The following is a 23,023-nucleotide window of genomic DNA, read 5'->3' as shown; positions in this document are numbered from 1 at the left end:
ACCTCCCCTGACAGGTCACTGCAGTCACCTCTCACTCTCTGTATAAAAAAATCCTTCGCCTGTACATCTCCTTTAAACTTTTCCCCTCTCACCGTAATCCTACGCCCCCAAGTATTTGATATTTCCATTCTAGGACTATCCACACCTCTCAATTTTATCAGGCTGCCCCTCAGCCTGTGTCACTTTAGTGAAAAAAATCCAAGTTTATCCAGCCTCTCCTTCTAGCTAAAACACTCCAATCCAAGCAACAGCCTTTTGCATAACCTCTCCAAAGCCTCGACATCCCTCCTACAATGTGGCAACCAGAACTGCACACAATATTCCAAATGTGGCCGAATTAAAGTTTTATACAGTTGCAACATGACTTAACAACATTTTTATTAAATTCCCTGACTTGTGCATTTGTCTCCCCTCCCACCTGATCCACGGTGTTGCCACTTTCAGGGAGTTATGGCCTTGCATCCCAAGATCCCTTTGGATATCATTTACAGGATACTTTCCACTTGCATTTGACCTCCCAAAATGCAGCACCACACACTTGTCCAGATTAATCTCCACCTGCTACTTCTCTGCCCAACTTTCCAACTGACCTACATCCTGCTGTATCCTTTCACAACCATCCTCACTATCCGCAACATTTCAATGCCATCTGCAAACTTTCTGATCAGACCCCCTTATATTTTCAGCAAAATCATTTCTATATATTACAGACAACAGAGGTCCCAGCACTGATCCTTGTGGAACACCACTGGTCCCAGACCTGCAGCTGGAGAAATCACTCCATCACAACTCCCCTCGGTCTCCTATGGCCAAGCCGACACTGTATCCAACTTCCCAGCTCACTGTGGATCCCATCCCCTGAGCAGCCGACCCTCAGGGGCCTTGGTAAATGTTTCAGTAAAAAATCACGGAGCCATCATCCAACGCCCTTCCCTCATCAAACGTCTTCACCACTTCCTCCAAAACTCCCTCCAGTGTTTGAGACAAGACCCTCCCCTGGACAAAGCCAGGCTCCTGTCCCTAATCAATCTGTTCCCCTCCAAGTGGGAGGACATTTTGTCCCTGAGCCCCATCCTCCAGTACTTACCCTCCCACTGATAGACCGCTCTCCAGCTGATCATTCCCGGGATTATCCCCATTGTCCTCCTCACACAAAGGAACAGCGTTGGCAATCCTCCCGGGCTTCTGGGAGCTCAGCTCTGGTTAGAGGGAACAGGGGTCTCCGGCCAGGCCCAGGAATCTCCCTCCTTGCCTCCCACAGTAGCCTGGGATCAATCCCATCAGGCCCTGGGACTTATCCACCTTCATGTGTTTCATGACACTCAGCAGCTCCACCTCCTTAACTCTGCCACGCTCCAGAATATCCCCACACCCCTCTCCCTGATCTCCACCATCAGCCAGCCCCCTCTCTGTGATGGTTGGATGGGAGAGGGCGACGTGGATATGGATGTGAAAGACTCATTACGGGCCTGACCCATGTCCTCTGGCCCCGTGTATAAATCCTCTCCTTTTCCCTCGGGTGGACCCACCCCGTCTCTAGGTACCCGCCGACCCTAGACACCTCAGGGTTCTCCGTAAATATTATAGGAAGGATGTGGAAGCTTTGGAAAGGTTGCAGAGGAGAATTTACTCGGATGTTGCCTGGTATGGAGGGAAGGTCTTAGGAGGAGAGGCTGAGGGACTTGAGGCTGTTTTCGATAGAGAGGGGAAGGTTGAGAGGTGACTTAATAGAGACATACAAGATAATCAGAGGGTTAGATAGGGTGGGCAGGGAGAGCCTTTTTTCCTCGGATGGTGATGGCTAGCACAAGGGGACATAGCTTTAAATTGAGGGGTGATAGATATAGGACAGATGTCAGAGGGAGTTTCTTTACTCAGAGAGTAGGAGGGGCGTGTAACAGTAGTAGACTCGCCAACTTTTAAGGACATTTAAATGAGCATTGGATAGACACATGGGCAAGAATGGAATAGGGTCGGTTAGATGGGTTTCAGATTGGTTCCAGAGGTCAGCGCAACATCGCGGGCCGAGGGGCCTGTACTGTGCTGTAATGCTCTGTGTTCTGTGTGAGCCAACCTGCCGAGGACATTTCGTGACTGCTTCTATCCTTCCTCATCACCTGTTTCCTTGATACTCTTTCACACTTTTGCTTGGTTTCAGTTTCCTAAACCTTAAACATACTTCCTTTCTCTTTTTACCGAAACTTAGCACATCCTGCACGGTGCAGCGTTCCAGAATCTCCGTCTCCTTACCTGCTCTCCTCACAGGGACATGCTGGCTCCTGAACTCTGACAGACTCACACACTCACACACACACACTCACACACACACACACACACACACACACACTCACACTCACACACACACACACACACACACACACACTCACACACACACTCACACACACACACACAGACACACACACTCACACACGCACACTCACACACACACGCTCACGCACACTAACACACACACACTCACACTCACTCGCACACACACACACGCTCACACACACACTCACACACACACTCACACACTCACATACTCACACACACACACACACACTCACACACACACTCACACACACACACTCACACACACACACACACACACACACTCACTCACTCACTCACACACACACTCACACACACACACACTCACACACACACATTCACACACACTCACACACACACGCTCACACACACTCACACTCACACACACACACACACACACTCACACACACACTCACACACACACATTCACACACACTCACACACACACGCTCACACACACTCACAGTCTCACACACACTCACACACACACACACTCACACACACACACACTCACACACACACACACACTCACACACACACTCACACACACACACTCACACACTCACACACACACTCACACACACACACTCTCACACTCACACACACACACTCACATACTCACACACACACTCACACAGTCACACACACACTCACACACACACACACACTCACACACACACACTCACACACACACTCACACACACACACACTCACACTCATACACACACTCACACACACTCACTCACTCACACTCCCCACACTCACACTCATCCATCGCACTCACCCCCACACTCACCCCCACACTCACCCCCCCACACACACATACCCCCCACACTCACCCCCCCACACACTCTCCCCCCACACTCATCCCCCACACTCACCCCCCCACACTCACCCCCCACACTCACACTCACACACTCACTCCCCACACTCACCCCTCACACTCATCCCCCACACTTCCCTCAAACACACCCCCCACACTCACGCTCATTCACACTCACCCCCATACTCACACTCACCTCCCCACACTCACACTCACCCCCCACACTCACGCTCACCCACCACCCTCACACTCACCCCCACACTCACACTCACCCCCCCACACTTACCACCTACACTCACACTCACCCCCCACACTCACACTCACTCCCCACACTCAAACTCAGCCCCCACACTCTCACACACACCCTCACACTCACCCCCCACACTCCCACTCACCCCCCACACTCACACTCAGACCCCTCACCCTCGCCCTCACACTCACCCTCACACTCATCCCCACACACACTCACCCTCACACTCACCCCCAGACACACACTCACACTCCCCCCCACACTCACTCCCCACACTCACACTCACCCCAGACACACACTCACACTCCCCCCGCACTCACTGCCCACACTCACACTCACTCCCCACTCTCACACTCACCCCTCACTCACACTCACCCCCCACTCTCACACTCACCCCTCACTCACACTCATCCCCCACACTCACCCTCACATTCACCCCCACACTCACCCCACACACACTCACCCTCACACTCACCCCCAGACACACACTCACACTCCCCCCACACTCACTCCCCACACTCACACTCACCCCCACACTCACACTCACCCCCACACTCACACTCACACTCACCCTCCACACTCACACTCACCCTCACACTCACCCCCCACACTCACACTGAGCCCCCACACTCACAACCACCCTCACACTCACCCCCCCCACACTCACACTCGCACTATCCCCCACACTCACACTAACCCCCACACTCACAGTCACACCACCACATTCACACTCACCCCCCACACTCACACTCACGCCCCACCCTCATACTCACCCCCCACACTCACCCCCACTCTCACACTCAATCACAATTACACTCACACTCACCCCCCCACATTCACACTCACCCCCCACACACACTCACACCCCCATACTCACACTCACCCCACCCTCACACTCACCCCCCACACTCACACTCACACCCCACACTCACACTCACACCCCACACCCTCACATTCACACACCCCACCCTCACATTCACCCTCACACTCACCCTTACCCTCACACTGACACTCACACCCACACTCACAATCACCCCCCACACTCACACTCACCCCCCACCCTGACACTCAACCCCCACACTCACACTCACACTCCCCACACTCACACTCACCCGCCACACTCACACTCACCCCCCTACACTGACACTCACACCCCACACTCACACTCACACACCCCCACCCTCACACTCACCCGCCACACTCACACTCATAACTCACACTCACTCACACTCCCCACACTCACACTCATCCCTCGCACTCACCCCCACACTCACCCCCCCCACACACATACTCCCCACACTCACCCCCCCCCCACACACTCTCCCCCCACACTCACCCCCACACTCACCCCCCCACACTCATCCCCCCTCACACACTCACCCCCCACACTCACCCCCCACACTCACCCCTCAAACTCACACTCACCCCTCACACGCACCCCTCACACTCACCCCTCACACTCACTCACACTCACCCCCCACACTCACACTCACACTCACTCCCCACACTCACCCCTCACACTCATCCCCCACACTCCCCTCAAACACACCCCCCACACTCACGCTCATTCACACTCACCCCCATACTCACACACACACCCCACACTCACCCCCCACACTCTCACTCACCCCCCACACTCACACTCACCCCTCACATTCACATTCACACTCACCCCCACGCTCAAACCCCACTCCCAGACTCATCCCCACCCCCAGACTCACCCACAACCCATAGACTCACACCCCCCAGACCAACCCCCAGATTCACTCACACACTCCAAGGTTCACCCCCCCTCCCCCCAGACATATCCCATCTCTGGACTCATCTGCACCCCCACCATCCTCCCAGCGGTCAGGGTTTAGGAGTGGGGTCAGGGGTTAGGATTGGAGTCAGGGGTTAGGATTGGGGTCAGGGTTTAAGATTGGGGTCAGGGATTGGGATTGGGGTCAGGGATTGGGATTGGGGTCAGGGTTTAGAATTGGGGTCAGGGATTGGGATTGGGGTCAGGGATTGGGATTGGGGTCAGGGATTGGGATTGGGGTCAGGGTTTACGACTGGGGTCAGGGTTTAGGATTGGGATCACGGATTGGGATTGGGGTCAGGGATTGGGATTGGGGTCAGGGTTTAGGACTGGGGTCAGGGATTGGGATTGGGGTCAGGGTTTAGGATTGGGGTCAGGGATTGGGATTGGGGTCAGGGATTGGGATTGGGGTCAGGGTTTAGGACTGGGGTCAGGGTTTGGGATTGGGGTCAGGGTTTAGGATTGGGGTCAGGGATTGGGATTGGGGTCAGGGATTGGGATTGGTGTCAGGGTTTAGGACTGGGGTCAGGGATTGGGATTGGGGTCAGTGATTGGGATTGGGGTCAGGGTTTACGACTGGGGTCAGGGTTTAGGATTGGGATCACGGATTGGGATTGGGGTCAGGGATTAGGATTGGGGTCAGGGTTTAGGACTGGGGTCAGGGTTTCGGATCGGAGTAAGAGTGAAACTATAGATGATACTCCTTGCTGTAATGTTTCCAAACCTGAGCGTTTATCTCTTCACAGCCACGAAGGAGAAATCACATCAATCAAACGTACTGCCTACTGTGAGGGAACTGCTCGAGGAGAAACGGAGGTCTGTGGCAAACGCAAAAGCAGAGGTTAGTGCAATCATTCCCATTGGGACGTTGCAGAACGGGAGGGAACGGGAAGGGTTTTGGGTCCATTGGGACGGTGTAGAGCTGGAGTGAATGGGAAGGGGTTTGGGTCCATTGGGACGGTGTAGAGTGGGAGGGAATGGGAAGGGGTTTGGGTCCATTGGGACGGTGTAGAGCGGGAGGGAATGGGAAGGGGTTTGGGTCCATTGGGACGGTGTAGAGTGGGAGGGAATGGGAAGGGGTTTGGGTCCATTGGGACGGTGTAGAGCGGGAGGGAATGGGAAGGGGTTTGGGTCCATTGGGACGGTGTAGAGCGGGAGTGAATGGGAAGGGGTTTGGGTCCTTTGGGACAGTGTAGAGCGGGAGTAAATGGGAAGGGGTTTGGGTCCATTGGGACAGTGTAGAGCGGGAGGGAATGGGAAGGGGTTTGGGTCCATTGGGACGGTGTAGAGCGGGAGGGAATGGGAAGGGGTTTGGGTCCATTGGGACGGTGTAGAGTGGGAGGGAATGGGAAGGGGTTTGGGTCCATTGGGACGGTGTAGAGCGGGAGGGAATGGGAAGGGGTTTGGGACCATTGGGACAGTGTAGAGCGGAGGGAATGGGAAGGGGTTTAGGGTCCATTGGGACGGTGTAGAGCGGGAGTGAATGGGAAGGGGTTTGGGTCCATTGGGACGGTGTAGAGCGGGAGGGAATGGGAAGGGGTTTGGGTCCATTGGGACAGTGTAGAGCGGGAGGGAATGGGAAGGGGTTTGGGTCCATTGGGACGGTGTAGAGCGGGAGGGAATGGGAAGGGGTTTGGGTCCATTGGGACGGTGTAGAGCTGGAGGGATTGGGAAGGGGTTTAGGTCCATTCGGATTTTGGAGGTACCAGGCAGGTTTGGAAATTTACTGAGGGAGGTTTAGTTATGGGAAGGTGGTGAGACAATTTACAGCATTAACCATGAGCCGAAGCTGTGGGTTACCAGAGTTAGAACAGATCACAAAACGTGCGCAGAGATGTCTGAATCTCTCAATTCACTGCAATCAATCTTTGCATTATCTTCCATGTTACAGGCGACTCCGATACCTACTTCAGTACAGCCGGGTGAGTAACACTGATTACGGTGAACCCCAGACCCAGCCTGTAACTCCCTCCCGGGGTATCTGTTATTCTGTATATAAACCACCCCGAGCCCCTCAATTAGATCCCAGTCTGTAACTCACTCCCGGGGTATCTGTTATTCTGTATATAACCCACCCTGAACCCCTCGATTAGATTCCAGTCTGTAACTCACTCCCGGGGTATCTGTTATTCTGTATATAAACCACCCTGAACCCCTCGATTAGATCCCAGTCTGTAACTCACTCCCGGGGTATCTGTTATTCTGTATATAAACCACCCTGAACCCCTCGATTAGATTCCAGTCTGTAACTCCCTCCCGGGTATCTGTTATTCTGTATATAAACCACCTCGAACCCCTCGATTAGATTCCAGTCTGTAACTCCCTCCCGGGTATCCGTTATTCTGTATATAAACGCCCCCAAACCACTCGATTAGATTCCAGTCTGTAACTCCCTCCCGGGTATCTGTTATTCTGTATATAAACGCCCCCAAACCCCTCGATTAGATTCCAGTCTGTAACTCCCTCCCGGGTATCTGTAATTCTGTATATAAACCACCCCGAACCCCTCGATTAGATTCCAGTCTGTAACTCTCTCCCGGGTATCTGTAATTCTGTATATAAACCACCCCCCCTCGATTAGATTCCAGTCTGTAACTCCCTCCCGGGGTATCTGTTATTCTGTATATAAACCACCCCGAACCCCTCGATTAGATTCCAGTCTGTAACTCCCTCCCGGGTATCTGTTATTCTGTATATAAACCACCCTGAACCCCTCGATTAGATTCCAGTCTGTAACTCCCTCCCGGGGTATCTGTTATTCTGTATATAAACCACCCCGAACCCCTCGATTAGATTCCAGTCTGTATCTCCCTCCCGGGTATCTGTTATTCTGTATATAAACCACACCGAACCCCTCGATTAGATCCCAGTCTGTAACTCCCTCCCAGGTATCTGTTATTCTATGTATAAACCCCACCCCGAAACCCTCGATTAGATTCCAGCCTGTAACTCCCTCCCGGGGTATCTGTTATTCTGTATATAAACCGCCCCCCCCGAACTCCTCGATTTGATTCCAGTCTGTAACTCCCTCCCGGGTATCTGTTATTCTATATATAAACCCCACCCCGAAACCCTCGATTAGATTCCAGCCTGTAACTCCCTCCCGGGGTATCTGTTATTCTGTATATAAACCCCACCCCGAACCCCTCGATTAGATTCCAGGCTGTAACTCCCCCCCGGGGTATCTGTTATTCTGTACATAAACCACCTCGAACCCTTCGATTAGATTCCAGTCTGTAACTCCCTCCCGGGGTATCTGTTATTCTGTATATAAACCACCCCGAACCCCTCGATTAGATTCCAGTCTGTAACTCCCCCCCGGGGTATCTGTTATTCTGTACATAAACCACCTCGAACCCTTCGATTAGATTCCAGTCTGTAACTCCTTCCCGGGTATCTGGTATTCTGTACATAAACCACCCCGAACCCCTCGATTTGATTCCAGTCTGTAACTCCCTCCCGGGGTATCTGTTATTCTGTATATAAACCCCACCCCAAACCCCTCGATTAGATTCCAGTCTGTAACTCCCACCCCAGGGGAGCAGTTATTCTGTATATAAACCACCTCGAACCCCTCGATTAGATTCCAGTCTGTAACTCCCTCCCCGGGGTATCTGTTATTCTGTATATAAACCACCCCGAACCCCTCGATTAGATTCCAGTCTGTAACTCCCTCCCGGGGTATCTGTTATTCTGTATATAAACCACCCCGAACCCCTCGATTAGATTCCAGTCTGTAACTCCCTCCCGGGGTATCTGTTATTCTGTATATAAACCACCCCGAACCCCTCGATTAGATTCCAGTCTGTAACTCCCTCCCCGGGGTATCTGTTATTCTGTATATAAACCACCCCGAACCCCTCGATTAGATTCCAGTCTGTAACTCCCTCCCGGGTATCTGTTATTCTGTATATAAACCCCACCCCGAACCCCTCGATTAGATTCCAGTCTGTAACTCCCTCCCGGGTATCTGTTATTCTGTATATAAACCCCACCCCGAACCCCTCGATTAGATTCCAGTCTGTAACTCCCTCCCCGGGGTATCTGTTATTCTGTATATAAACCACCCCGAACCCCTCGATTAGATTCCAGTCTGTAACTCCCTCCCCGGGGTATCTGTTATTCTGTATATAAACCACCCCGAACCCCTCGATTAGATCCCAGTCTGTAACTCCCTCCCGGGTATCTGCTATTCTGTACATAAACCCCACCCCGAACCCCGTGATTAGATCGCAGTCTGTAACTCCCCCCCCCCACCCAGGGGAGCAGTTATTCTGTTTGTAAACGCCCCCCTCCCCAAGCCCCTCGGCCCAATCCCAGTGTATGTTATCCCATTGTTTCCCATGTATTTGTGGTTAATAACTGCTCCTCTGTTGATTCCCCAGGGGACTCGAACTTCTCCCCTCCTGGTCTCGAGGATGCATCTCCTTTTCAGTCCGTGACTCCATCCTGGCACGTGGGCGTGTCACAGCCCATAATATCCACCGATTCCTGTCACTACGGCTCTGGCAGTGAGTTCTCCACCAGCAATGCCATACACCCATTCGACACCACAGCAATGTACCCGGGCTGTGGGTACCCTGGCCTCCTCAGCCAGAGTGCCAGCCTTTACCCTGAACACAGCCCTGACCTGATGGTGAGTTCAGGCATCAGTCACACATCACACTCCCTCCATTTCTCAACCCGGGGAGGGAGGGGGATGGAGGGAGACGGAGGGAGGGGGTGGTGGGGATGGAGGGAGAGGGGGAGAGGGGGGTGGAAGGTGATGGGTGGACGGGGATGGAGGGAGGGGGATGGAGGGAGGGGGCGGAGGGTGGTGGAGGGAGAGGGATGGTGAGGGATGGAGGGTGATGGGTGGAGGGGGATGGAGGGTGATGGAGGGAGGGGGGATGGAGGGAGAGGGTGGTGGGGGATGGAGGGAGATGGAGGGAGGGGGATGGAGGGAGAGGGATGGTGAGGGATGGAGGGTGATGGACGGAGGGGGATGGAGGGAGAGGGTGGTGAGGGATGGAGGGTGATGGAGGGAGGGGGATGGAGGGAGAGGGTGGTGGGGGAATGGAGGGAGCGAGGTGGAGGGTGGTGGTAATCTAGGAGGTGACCCTCTGTCTGTTCCTCCTCAGGGGGCACAGCCCAACTCGGATCCCAGAATGTTCGATAGCCCTCCCCCAGCCTTCCCTCATTGGTCACTACCAGCAGCCAATGCCCATCCAGACCTCCCATCCATTCCATACTACCCTCCCAGCTCAACCCCACAGCCCCTAGCAACCCCACAGCCCCTAGCAACCCCACAGCCAATCACAGCCTCAATGTTGGACCAAGCTCGAAGAACCATCCGGAACATGGAAGTGACCAACCTCCTGCATCGAGATGATGACGGAGATACGTAAGTTATTCACAAACCTCAACAGGGACACACCGTTTACACACTCACTCACACTCACACACACTCACACACTCACTCACACACACACTCACACACTCACACACACACTCACACACTCACACACACACTCACACACACACACTCACTCACACACACTCACACTCACACTCACACATGCTCACACACACTCACTCACACACACTCACTCACACACTCACTCACACTCACACACACACACTCACACACTCACACGCACACACACGCTCACACACACTCACACACTCATGCACACTCACACATGCACACTCACACATGCACACACGCTCAGACACACTCACTCACACATACTCACTCACACACACTCTCACACACACACTCACACACACTCACTCACACATACTCACACACACTCACATACACACACTCACAGACACTCACTCACACACACTCACACACACTCACTCACACTCACTCACACTCACTCACACACACACACTCACACAAACTCTCACACACACACACACTCACTCACTCACACTCACTCACACTCACTCACACTCTCACACACACTCACACACACACACTCACTCACACTCACACATGCTCACACACACACTCACACGCACACTCACACACACACACACACTCACATACACTCACTCAGACACACTCACACACTCACACACTCACTCACACACACACTCACTCACACACTCACACTCATAGACACTCACTCACACACTCACACTCGCTCAGACACACTCACACACACACTCACTCACACACTCACACTCACAGACACTCACTCACACACTCACACTCGCTCAGACACACTCACACACACACAGTGGGGGAGTGGGGGTTGCTTTATTTGTAAGGAATGAAAACTCAGGGGTAAGGAGTGATGTTAGGCTCAGATGGTGTGGAATCCGCATGGGGAGAGGTGGGGGACCCCAAACGTTAAAAAATTACCATAGCAGGAGTTATGTACAAACAGGGGTCAGGAGCTGGGGTGCAAGATTAGATCGGATTCCCTACAGTGTGGAAACAGGCCCTTCGGCCCAACAAGTCCACACCGACCCGCCGAAGAGTAACCCACCCATACCCATTCCCCTACTCATGCACCTGACAATGTGGGCAATTTAGCGCGGCCAATCCACCCTGACCTTCACATCTTTGGACTGTGGGAGGAATCCCACGCAGACACGGGGGGGAGAATGTGCAAACCCCGCCCAGACAGTCCCCCGGGGGGGTGGGATCGAACCCGGGTCCCTGGCGCTGTGGGGGTAGCAGTGCCAACCACTGAGCCACCAGAAGATAGAAAAGATGTATAGGAAAGGCAACGTTCCAGTGATCAGGAGGGGTTTCAGTGTGCAGGGCGACTGGGACAATCAGGTTAGTACTGGATTGTAAGAAAAGGAATTGATCGAATGTCAACGAGATGGTGTTTTGGGGCAGCTTGTGGTGGAGCCCAGCAGGAAACAGGCAATACGGGATTGAGTGTCGTGCAATGAGGCCGCCATGATAAGGGAGAGTACGGTAAAGGAGCCCTTAGGAAGCAGTGACCATAATGGGCGGCACGGTGGCACAGGTGGACGGCACGGTGGCACAGGTGGGCGGCACGGTGGCACAGTGGTTAGCACTGCTGCCTCACAGCGCCTGAGACCCGGGTTCAATTCCCGACTCAGGCGACTGACTGTGTGGAGTTTGCACGTTCTCCCCGTGTCTGCGTGGGTTTCCTCCGGGTGCTCCGGTTTCCTCCCACAGTCCAAAGATGTGCAGGGTCAGGTGAATTGGCCATGCTAAATTGCCCGTAGTGTTAGGTAAGGGGTAAATGTAGGGGTATGGGTGGGTTTCGCTTCGGCGGGTCGGTGTGGACTTGTTGGGCCGAAGGGCCTGTTTCCACACTGTAATGTAATCTAATCTAAATCTAATAATGTGACGGAATTTACCGTGTAAATTGAGATGGAGAAGGTAGAATGGTATTACAGGTGAATAAAGGCAACTCCTCCCTAGAGGCATGAGGGAGGAGCTGGGGAGAACGGACTGAGAGAGGGGCCTAGCAGGAAAGGCAGTGGAACAGCAATTGTGGGAGGGTGAGGTGACCAGGGAAGTCAGGGATAGCAACAAATCAGCTGCAAATCTCCTCCAAACTCAGTCAGGGACAGCATAAAAGCAAAAGAGAAAGCATATAATGTGGCGAAGGGCAGCGGGAAACCAGAGGATTGGGAAGCTTACAGAGGGAGCAACAGAGGGCAATGAAGAAAGACATAAGGAGGGAGAAGATTAAATATGAGGGTAAGCTCGCCAGTAATATAGAGGAAGACAGTAAGAGTTTCTTGAGACATAGAAAGGGCAAAAGAGAGACAAAAGTGGACATTGGGCCGCGGGAAAATGATGCTGGAGAGAGAGTAGGGGGGGAAACAAGGAAATGGTTGAGGGGCTGAATAATTACCTCACATCAGTCTTCATGGTGGAAGATGAGTAATATCCTGAAGGTTCAGGCAGAGCTGAAGATAGTGGCCATCCCCAAGGAGACAGTGCTAGAAAACCGGAATGGCCTGAAGATGGACAAATCACCTGGACCAGATGGACTACACCCCAGAGTTTGAAGGGAGATGGCTGCAGAGATAGTGGAGGCGTTAGTGGCGAGTTACCAAGGATTGCTCAAGTACCGGAGGACTGGAAAATCTCTGACATGACGCCCCTGTTTAGAAAGGGAGTAAGGTGGAAAATTACAGACCAATTAGCCCAGCGTCAGTCCTGGGTAAGGTCCTGGAATCCATTGGGAAGGATGAGATTTCGGGATACTTGGCAGTGCGTGGTAAATAGGGCAGGATGGCTTCATCAAGGGGAGGGTCATGCCTGACAAATCTGCTCTAATTCTTTGAAGAAGTAACAAGCAGGTTAGAGCAAGGAGAAGGATGTACTGGCCCTGGAGCGGGTTCAGGGGAGGGTCGCAAGAACGGTCCCGGCAATGAAAAGGTTAACGAATGAGGAACGTTTGAGGACTCTGGGCCTATACTCGATGGAGTTTAGAAGGATGAGGGGGGATCGAATTGAAACTTACAGAATACTGACCGGCCTGGACAGAGCGGACGCTGGGAAGGTGTTTCCATCGGTCGGAGAGACTCAGACCCGAGGGCCCAGCCTTCGAGTAAAGGGAAGACCCTTTAGAACAGAGATAAGGAGAAACCTCTTCAGCCAGAGAGTGGGAAATCCATGGGATTCACTGCCACAGAGGGCTGTGGGGGCCTGGTCACTGAGGATATTTAACACGGAGATAGATCGGTTCCTGAGAAACCACGGGGTCAAGGGTTAGGGGGAGAATGGTGTTGAGAAACTGATCAGCCAGGATTGAACGGTGGAGCAGACTGGATGGGCTGAATGGCCTGACTTCTGCTCCTATGTCTTATGGTCTTATTCTCTCACACCCACTCACATTCTCTCTCACTCTCACACACACTCACTAATTTATTCACAAGTCCTCTCACACTTCCTCTCTCACACTCACACTCTCTCACGCTCACAATAACCCACTTATTCACACACTCACACTCGTTCATACACACTCACACGTTCACTCACACTCACTCTCTCACACACACTCGGTCACTCACTCAGCCAGGCGCACACACACTCGCTCACTATTACTCTCAAGTACTCTCTCTCTTCCCCTTCCCTCGATCTCCTTCACCCTCCCTCCCCCACACACCGTCGGACAGGCTGGTAGGGCTCTGATGGGGGGTGGGGGGTGGGGGAGGGAGGGAGGGAGGGGGTGTCGCTGGGAGTAGGTTCTCACCCTGAGGTGTTGTCACTCAATAGGGTTCTGCATATCTACGCTGTGAAGGGGATGAGGGAGTTTGTAACAGCAGCAGCTGAACGGCTACAGCAGCTCAACGGCCTGGAGGTCAGGGAACACAATGGGAAGGTAAGGCCAGGGGAGGGTCCCTGAGACCCCCGGGGGGGGGGGGGGGGGGGGAGGGAGAGAGGGGGGGGAGAGGGGGGAGGGGGGGATGGAGAGGGGGGAGGGAGAGGGTGGGGGAGGGAGGGAGAGGGGGATGGAGAGGGTGGGGGAGGGAGGGAGAGGGGGAGGGGAGGAGAGGGGGGGAGGGAAACAGAGGGGAGGGAGGGGAGGGAGAGAGGAGTTGGGAAAGAGGGGGGAGAGAGGGAGAGAGGGGAGGGAGAGGGGGGAGGGGGGGATGGAGAGGGGGGAGGGAGAGGAGGGGAGAGGGTGGGGGAGGAAGGGAGAGGGGGATGGAGAGGGTGGGGGAGGGAGGGAGAGGGGGAAGGGAGGAGAGGGGGGAGGGGGGAGAGGGTGGGGGAGGGAAACAGAGGGGAGGGAGAGAGGAGGTGGAAAAGAGAGGGGGAGAGAGGGGGGGAGGAGAGGGGAGAGAGAGAGAGAGAGGGGGGTTGAGAGGAGAGGCGGGAGGGGGGAGGGCAGAGAGAGAGGGGGGAGGGAGAGAGATGGGGAAGGGACCGGGTGGGGGGGCTGCTGTTTGTGGGGGGGGGGGAGCAGTGTCAGGTTTTGGGGAGGACGGGGGAGTTGGGGAGAAATGGGAGTTAGCTTGGGGCAGGGAGTGTGTTTGGGGGGTGGTAGGGGTTCGGTTCTGTGTCTGTCGGGGGATTGACCCGGGGGATTGACCCGGTTTCTCTCTGTGTCTCTCCACGCCTCACCCCCCACCCACAGACCCCCCTCCTGGTCGCTGTAACAGCCAATCAGCCGGAGGTAGTGTCGGATCTCATTGAACTGGGGGCAGAGGTCAACGCCACCGATTACAAAGGTCAAAGTGCACTTCACTTGGCGGCCAGCTACGGATATCCCAGAATTCTCCAGGTACGAGGCAGGAGAGTTGGACACTACCCACTATTAACCAGACCCCACCCTCACCCTGTCCCTGGGAGTGTTTGATGGGGGGACAGTGTAGAGGGAGCTTTACTCTGTATCTAACCCCGTGCTGTCCCTGTCCTGGGAGTGTTTGATGGGGGGGACAGTGTAGAGGGAGCTTTACTCTGTATCTAACCCCGTGCTGTCCCTGTCCCTGGGTGTGTTTGATGGGGGGACAGTGTAGAGAGAGCTTTACTCTGTATCTAACCCCGTGCTGCCCCTGTCCCTGGGAGTGTTTGATGGGGGGACAGTGTAGAGAGAGCTTTACTCTGTATCTAACCCCGTGCTGCCCCTGTCCCTGGGAGTGTTTGATGGGGGGACAGTGTAGAGGGAGCTTTACTCTGTATCTAACCGCGTGCTGTCCCTGTCCCTGGGGGTGTTTGATGGGGGGGACAGTGTAGAGGGAGCTTTACTCTGTATCTAACCCCGTGCTGCCCCTGTCCCTGGGAGTGTTTGATGGGGGGACAGTGTAGAGGGAGCTTTACTCTGTATCTAACCCCGTGCTGCCCCTGTCCTGGGAGTGTTTGATGGGGGGACAGTGTAGAGGGAGCTTTACTCTGTATCTAACCCCGTGCTGCCCCTGTCCCTGGGAGTGTTTGATGGGGGGACAGTGTAGAGGGAGCTTTACTCTGATGGGGACAGCTCAGTAATTGTGCTGTTCCCCCAGGCTATCCTACAGACGGGAGTCCCACTGAACGTTGAAGCTCGGAATTTCGAAGGTAATTTTAATTTTTTATCGCATTTAGTTTTTTCAACCATTGACGGGACGGGTGTCTGTGTCTGTGATTCCCCCCCCCCACACACGGTGACGGGACGGGGGTCTGTGTCTGTGATTCCCCCCGCCCACACGGTGACGGGACGGGGGTCTGTGTCTGTGATTCCCCCCCACCACACGGTGAGGGGACGGGTGTCTGTGTCTGTGATTCCCCCCCCCCCACACGGTGACGGGACGGGGGTCTGTTTCTGTGATTCCCCCCCCACACGGTGAGGGGACGGGGGTCTGTGTCTGTGACTCCCCCCCCACACGGTGAGGGGACGGGGGTCTGTGTCTGTGACTCCCCCCCACCACACGGTGAGGGGACGGGGGTCTGTGTCTGTGATTCCCCCCCACACGGTGAGGGGACGGGGGTCTGTGTCTGTGATTCCCCCCCCACACGGTGACAGGACGGGGGTCTGTGTCTGTGATTCCCCCCCCCCACACGGTGAGGGGACGGGGGTCTGTGTCTGTGATTCCCCCCCACACGGTGAGGGGACGGGGGTCTGTGTCTGTGATTCCCCCCCCACACGGTGAGGGGACGGGGGTCTGTGTCTGTGACTCCCGCCCCCACACGGTGAGGGGACGGGGGTCTGTGTCTGTGATTCCCCCCCCACACGGTGACAGGACGGGGGTCTGTGTCTGTGATTCCCCCCCCCCACACGGTGAGGGGACGGGGGTCTGTGTCTGTGATTCCCCCCCACACGGTGAGGGGACGGGGGTCTGTGTCTGTGATTCCCCCCCCACACGGTGAGGGGACGGGGGTCTGTGTCTGTGACTCCCGCCCCCACACGGTGAGGGGACGGGGGTCTGTGTCTGTGATTCCCCCCCCCCCCACACGGTGAGGGGACGGGGGTCTGTGTCTGTGACTCCCCCCCACCACACGGTGAGGGGACGGGGGTCTGTGTCTGTGATTCCCCCCCACACGGTGAGGGGACGGGGGTCTGTGTCTGTGATTCCCCCCCCCCACACGGTGAGGGGACGGGTGTCTGTGTCTGTGATTCCCCCCCCCCCACACGGTGACGGGACGGGGGTCTGTGTCTGTGATTCCCCCCGCCCACACGGTGACGGGACGGGGGTCTGTGTCTGTGATTCCCCCCGCCCACACGGTGAGGGGACGGGTGTCTGTGTCTGTGATTCCCCCCCCCCCACACGGTGACGGGACGGGGGTCTGTTTCTGTGATTCCCCCCCCACACGGTGAGGGGACGGGGGTCTGTGTCTGTGACTCCCCCCCCACACGGTGAGGGGACGGGGGTCTGTGTCTGTGATTCCCCCCCCCACACGGTGAGGGGACGGGGGTCTGTGTCTGTGACTCCCCCCCACACGGTGACAGGACGGGGGTCTGTGTCTGTGATTCCCCCCCCACACGGTGAGGGGACGGGGGTCTGTGTCTGTGACTCCCCCCCACCACACGGTGAGGGGACGGGGGTCTGTGTCTGTGATTCCCCCCCACCACACGGTGAGGGGACGGGGGTCTGTGTCTGTGATTCCCCCCCCACACGGTGAGGGGACGGGGGTCTGTGTCTGTGACTCCCCCCCACACGGTGAGGGGACGGGGGTCTGTGTCTGTGACTCCCCCCCACACGGTGACAGGACGGGGGTCTGTGTCTGTGATTCCCCCCCCACACGGTGAGGGGACGGGGGTCTGTGTCTGTGACTCCCCCCCACCACACGGTGAGGGGACGGGGGTCTGTGTCTGTGATTCCCCCCCACCACACGGTGAGGGGACGGGGGTCTGTGTCTGTGATTCCCCCCCCACACGGTGAGGGGACGGGGGTCTGTGTCTGTGACTCCCCCCCACACGGTGAGGGGACGGGGGTCTGTGTCTGTGACTCCCCCCCACACGGTGACAGGACGGGGGTCTGTGTCTGTGATTCCCCCCCCACACGGTGAGGGGACGGGGGTCTGTGTCTGTGACTCCCCCCCACCACACGGTGAGGGGACGGGGGTCTGTGTCTGTGATTCCCCCCCCCACACGGTGAGGGGACGGGGGTCTGTGTCTGTGATTCCCCCCCCCACACGGTGAGGGGACGGGGGTCTGTGTCTGTGATTCCCCCCCCACACGGTGACAGGACGGGGGTCTGTGTCTGTGACTCCCCCTCCCCCACAGTGACAGGACGGGGGTCTGTGTCTGTGATTCCCCCCCCACACGGTGAGGGGACGGGGGTCTGTGTCTGTGATTCCCCCCCCCCACACGGTGAGGGGACGGGGGTCTGTGTCTGTGATTCCCCCCCACACGGTGAGGGGACGGGGGTCTGTGTCTGTGATTCCCCCCCCACACGGTGAGGGGACGGGGGTCTGTGTCTGTGACTCCCGCCCCCACACGGTGAGGGGACGGGGGTCTGTGTCTGTGATTCCCCCCCCCCCCACACGGTGAGGGGACGGGGGTCTGTGTCTGTGACTCCCCCCCACCACACGGTGAGGGGACGGGGGTCTGTGTCTGTGATTCCCCCCCACCACACGGTGAGGGGACGGGGGTCTGTGTCTGTGATTCCCCCCCCCCCCACACGGTGAGGGGACGGGGGTCTGTGTCTGTGATTCCCCCCCCCCCCACACGGTGAGGGGACGGGGGTCTGTGTCTGTGATTCCCCCCCCCCACACGGTGAGGGGACGGGGGTCTGTGTCTGTGATTCCCCCCCCCCACACGGTGACGGGACGGGGGGGTCTGTGTCTGTGATTCCCCCACCACACGGTGAGGGGACGGGGGTCTGTGTCTGTGATTCCCCCCCCCACACGGTGAGGGGACGGGGGGTCTGTGTCTGTGATTCCCCCCCCCCCCCACACGGTGACGGGACGGGGGTCTGTGTCTGTGATTCCCCCCCCCCACACGGTGACGGGACGGGGGTCTGTGTCTGTAACTCCCCCCCCACACGGTGACGGGACGGGGGTCTGTGTCTGTGATTCCCCCCCCCACACGGTGAGGGGACGGGGGTCTGTGTCTGTGACTCCCCCCCCCACACGGTGAGGGGACGGGGGTCTGTGTCTGTGATTCCCCCCCCCACACGGTGACAGGACGGGGGTCTGTGTCTGTGATTCCCCCCCCCACACGGTGAGGGGACGGGGGTCTGTGTCTGTGATTCCCCCCCCCCCCACACGGTGAGGGGACGGGGGTCTGTGTCTGTGATTCCCCCCCCCCACACGGTGAGGGGACGGGGGTCTGTGTCTGTGATTCCCCCCCCCACACGGTGAGGGGACGGGGGTCTGTGTCTGTGATTCCCCCCCCCACACGGTGACGGGACGGGGGTCTGTGTCTGTGATTCCCCCCCCCCCCCCCCCACACGGTGAGGGGACGGGGGTCTGTGTCTGTGATTCCCCCACACGGTGAGGGGACGGGGGTCTGTGTCTGTGATTCCCCCCCCCCCCACACGGTGAGGGGACGGGGGTCTGTGTCTGTGATTCCCCCCCCCCCACACGGTGAGGGGACGGGGGTCTGTGTCTGTGATTCCCCCCCCCACACGGTGATGGGACGGGGGTCTGTGTCTGTGATTCCCCCCCCACACGGTGACGGGACGGGGGTCTGTGTCTGTGATCCCCCCCCCCACACGGTGAGGGGACGGGGGTCTGTGTCTGTGACTCCCCCCCCCACACGGTGAGGGGACGGGGGTCTGTGTCTGTGATTCCCCCCCCCACACGGTGATGGGACGGGGGTCTGTGTCTGTGATTCCCCCCCCCACACGGTGATGGGACGGGGGTCTGTGTCTGTGACTCCCCCCCCCACACGGTGAGGGGACGGGGGTCTGTGTCTGTGATTCCCCCCCCCCACACGGTGACAGGACGGGGGTCTGTGTCTGTGATTCCCCACCCCACACGGTGATGGGACGGGGGTCTGTGTCTGTGATTCCCCCCCCACACGGTGAGGGGACGGGGGTCTGTGTCTGTGATTCCCCCCCCCCCACACGGTGACGGGACGGGGGTCTGTGTCTGTGATTCCCCCCCCCCCCCACACGGTGACGGGACGGGAGTCTGTGTCTGTGATTCCCCCCCCCACACGGTGACGGGACGGGAGTCTGTGTCTGTGACTCCCCCCCCCCCCACACGGTGAGGGGACGGGGGTCTGTGTCTGTGATTCCCCCCCCCCACACGGTGATGGGACGGGGGTCTGTGTCTGTGATTCCCCCCCACACGGTGAGGGGACGGGGGTCTGTGTCTGTGATTCCCCCCCCCCCCCCACACGGTGACGGGACGGGGGTCTGTGTCTGTGATTCCCCCCCCCCCCCACACGGTGACGGGACGGGGGTCTGTGTCTGTGATTCCCCCCCCCACACGGTGACAGGACGGGGGTCTGTGTCTGTGATTCCCCCCCCCACACGGTGATGGGACGGGGGTCTGTGTCTGTGATTCCCCCCCCACACGGTGAGGGGACGGGGGTCTGTGTCTGTGATTCCCCCCCCCACACGGTGACGGGACGGGGGTCTGTGTCTGTGATTCCCCCCCCCCCACACGGTGACGGGACGGGGGTCTGTGTCTGTGATTCCCCCCCCCACACGGTGACAGGACGGGGGTCTGTGTCTGTGATTCCCCCCCCCACACGGTGATGGGACGGGGGTCTGTGTCTGTGATTCCCCCCCCACACGGTGACGGGACGGGGGTCTGTGTCTGTGATCCCCCCCCGCACACGGTGAGGGGACGGGGGTCTGTGTCTGTGATTCCCCCCCCCCCACACGGTGAGGGGACGGGGGTCTGTGTCTGTGATTCCCCGCCCCCCCACACGGTGAGGGGACGGGGGTCTGTGTCTGTGATTCCCCCCCCACACGGTGACGGGACGGGGGTCTGTGTCTGTGATCCCCCCCCCCACACGGTGACGGGACGGGGGTCTGTGTCTGTGATTCCCCCCCCCCCACACGGTGAGGGGACGGGGGTCTGTGTCTGTGATTCCCCCCCCCACACGGTGACAGGACGGGGGTCTGTGTCTGTGATCCCCCCCCCCACACGGTGAGGGGACGGGGGTCTGTGTCTGTGATTCCCCCCCCACACGGTGACAGGACGGGGGTCTGTGTCTGTGACTCCCCCCCCACACGGTGAGGGGACGGGGGTCTGTGTCTGTGACTCCCCCCCCCACACGGTGAGGGGACGGGGGTCTGTGTCTGTGATTCCCCCCCCCCACACGGTGACAGGACGGGGGTCTGTGTCTGTGATTCCCCCCCCCACACGGTGACGGGACGGGGGTCTGTGTCTGTGATTCCCCCCCCACACGGTGACGGGACGGGGGTCTGTGTCTGTGATTCCCCCCCCCACACGGTGAGGGGACGGGGGTCTGTGTCTGTGATTCCCCCCCCCACACACGGTGAGGGGACGGGGGTCTGTGTCTGTGATTCCCCCCCCCACACGGTGAGGGGACGGGGGTCTGTGTCTGTGATTCCCCCTCCCCCCCCACACGGTGAGGGGACGGGGGTCTGTGTCTGTGATTCCCCCCCCCCACACGGTGAGGGGACGGGGGTCTGTGTCTGTGATTCCCCCCCCCACACGGTGAGGGGACGGGGGTCTGTGTCTGTGATTCCCCCCCCCACACGGTGAGGGGACGGGGGTATGTGTCTGTGATTCCCCCCCCCACACGGTGAGGGGACGGGGGTCTGTGTCTGTGATTCCCCCTCCCCCCCCACACGGTGAGGGGACGGGGGTCTGTGTCTGTGATTCCCCCCCCCCCCCACACGGTGAGGGGACGGGGGTCTGTGTCTGTGTTTCCCCCCCCCATGGTGACGGGACGGTGTGTGCTATCTAGGTCTCACAGCGATGCACTGCGCTGTCAAATCCCACAACCTGACCATGCGGAAGGTGATGGAGATGCTGGACGTTTCCCCCGAGTTACAACAGGTCGCTCAGGACAAGCTGCAGTGTATCATCCTCCTCCTCAACATGGGAGCTTCCATCTTCACCCAGGTAAACACACACCACCCTCCCACAGGGCCCCCTCCCTCAGCACTGACCCTCCGACAGTGCCCACTCCCTCAGCACTGACCCTCCGACAGGGCCCACTCCCTCAGCACTGACCCTCCGACAGGGCCCACTCCCTCAGCACTGACCCTCCGACAGTGCCCACTCCCTCAGCACTGACCCTCCGACAGGGCCCACTCCCTCAGCACTGACCCTCCCACAGTGCCCACTCCCTCAGCACTGACCATCCGACAGTGCCCACTCCCTCAGCACTGACCCTCCGACAGTGCGGCACTCCCTCAGCACTGACCCTCCGACAGTGCCCACTCCCTCAGCACTGACCCTCCAACAGGGCCCACTCCCTCAGCACTGACCCTCCGACAGTGCCCGCTCCCTCAGCACTGACCCTCCAACAGTGCTCACTCCCTCAGCACTGACCCTCCGACAGTGCTCACTCCCTCAGCACTGACCCTCCAACAGGGCCCACTCCCTCAGCACTGACCCTCCGACAGTGCCCGCTCCCTCAGCACTGATCCTCCGACAGTACCCACTCCCTCAGCGCTGACCCTCCGACAGTGCCCGCTCCCTCAGCACTGACCCTCCGACAGTGCCCGCTCCCTCAGCACTGATCCTCCGACAGTACCCACTCCCTCAGCACTGATCCTCCGACAGTACCCACTCCATCAGCACTGACCCTCTGACAGTGCCCACTCCCTCAACACTGACCCTCCGACAGTGTGGCACTCCCTCAGCACTGACCCTCCGACAGTGCCCACTCCCTCAGCACTGACCCTCCGACAGTGCCCACTCCCTCAGCACTGACCCTCCGACAGTGCCCACTCCCTCAGCACTGACCCTCCGACAGGGCCCACTCCCTCAGCACTGACCCTCCCACAGGGCCCGCTCCCTCAGCACTGACCC

The 23,023-nt window shown here is 57.9% G+C and overlaps 1 protein-coding gene across 1 annotated transcript in view; it reads left to right on the top strand.

The window, feature by feature from the left end:
• The window catches only part of LOC148139017 (NF-kappa-B inhibitor delta-like), a 54,942-nt gene that overhangs the window by 28,188 nt on the left and 3,731 nt on the right, over positions 1-23,023 (top strand). The window contains exons 2-9 of the mRNA XM_087980879.1: positions 5,952-6,046; positions 7,097-7,127; positions 9,591-9,841; positions 10,326-10,588; positions 14,414-14,519; positions 15,279-15,425; positions 16,144-16,195; positions 21,951-22,108. Of these exons, the coding sequence (XP_087837005.1) occupies positions 5,952-6,046; positions 7,097-7,127; positions 9,591-9,841; positions 10,326-10,588; positions 14,414-14,519; positions 15,279-15,425; positions 16,144-16,195; positions 21,951-22,108 (1,103 nt within the window). The remainder of the gene's footprint in view (positions 1-5,951; positions 6,047-7,096; positions 7,128-9,590; positions 9,842-10,325; positions 10,589-14,413; positions 14,520-15,278; positions 15,426-16,143; positions 16,196-21,950; positions 22,109-23,023) is intronic.

Source organism: Chiloscyllium plagiosum, unplaced genomic scaffold (assembly GCF_037043375.1).
Source record: "Chiloscyllium plagiosum isolate Xiang-an unplaced genomic scaffold, Cpla_swu_hap1 HiC_scaffold_38, whole genome shotgun sequence".
Taxonomy (NCBI): Eukaryota; Metazoa; Chordata; class Chondrichthyes; order Orectolobiformes; family Hemiscylliidae; genus Chiloscyllium; species Chiloscyllium plagiosum.
Note: the sequence above shows the minus strand (reverse complement) of the source record. Positions and strands in the feature narration are given on the sequence as shown.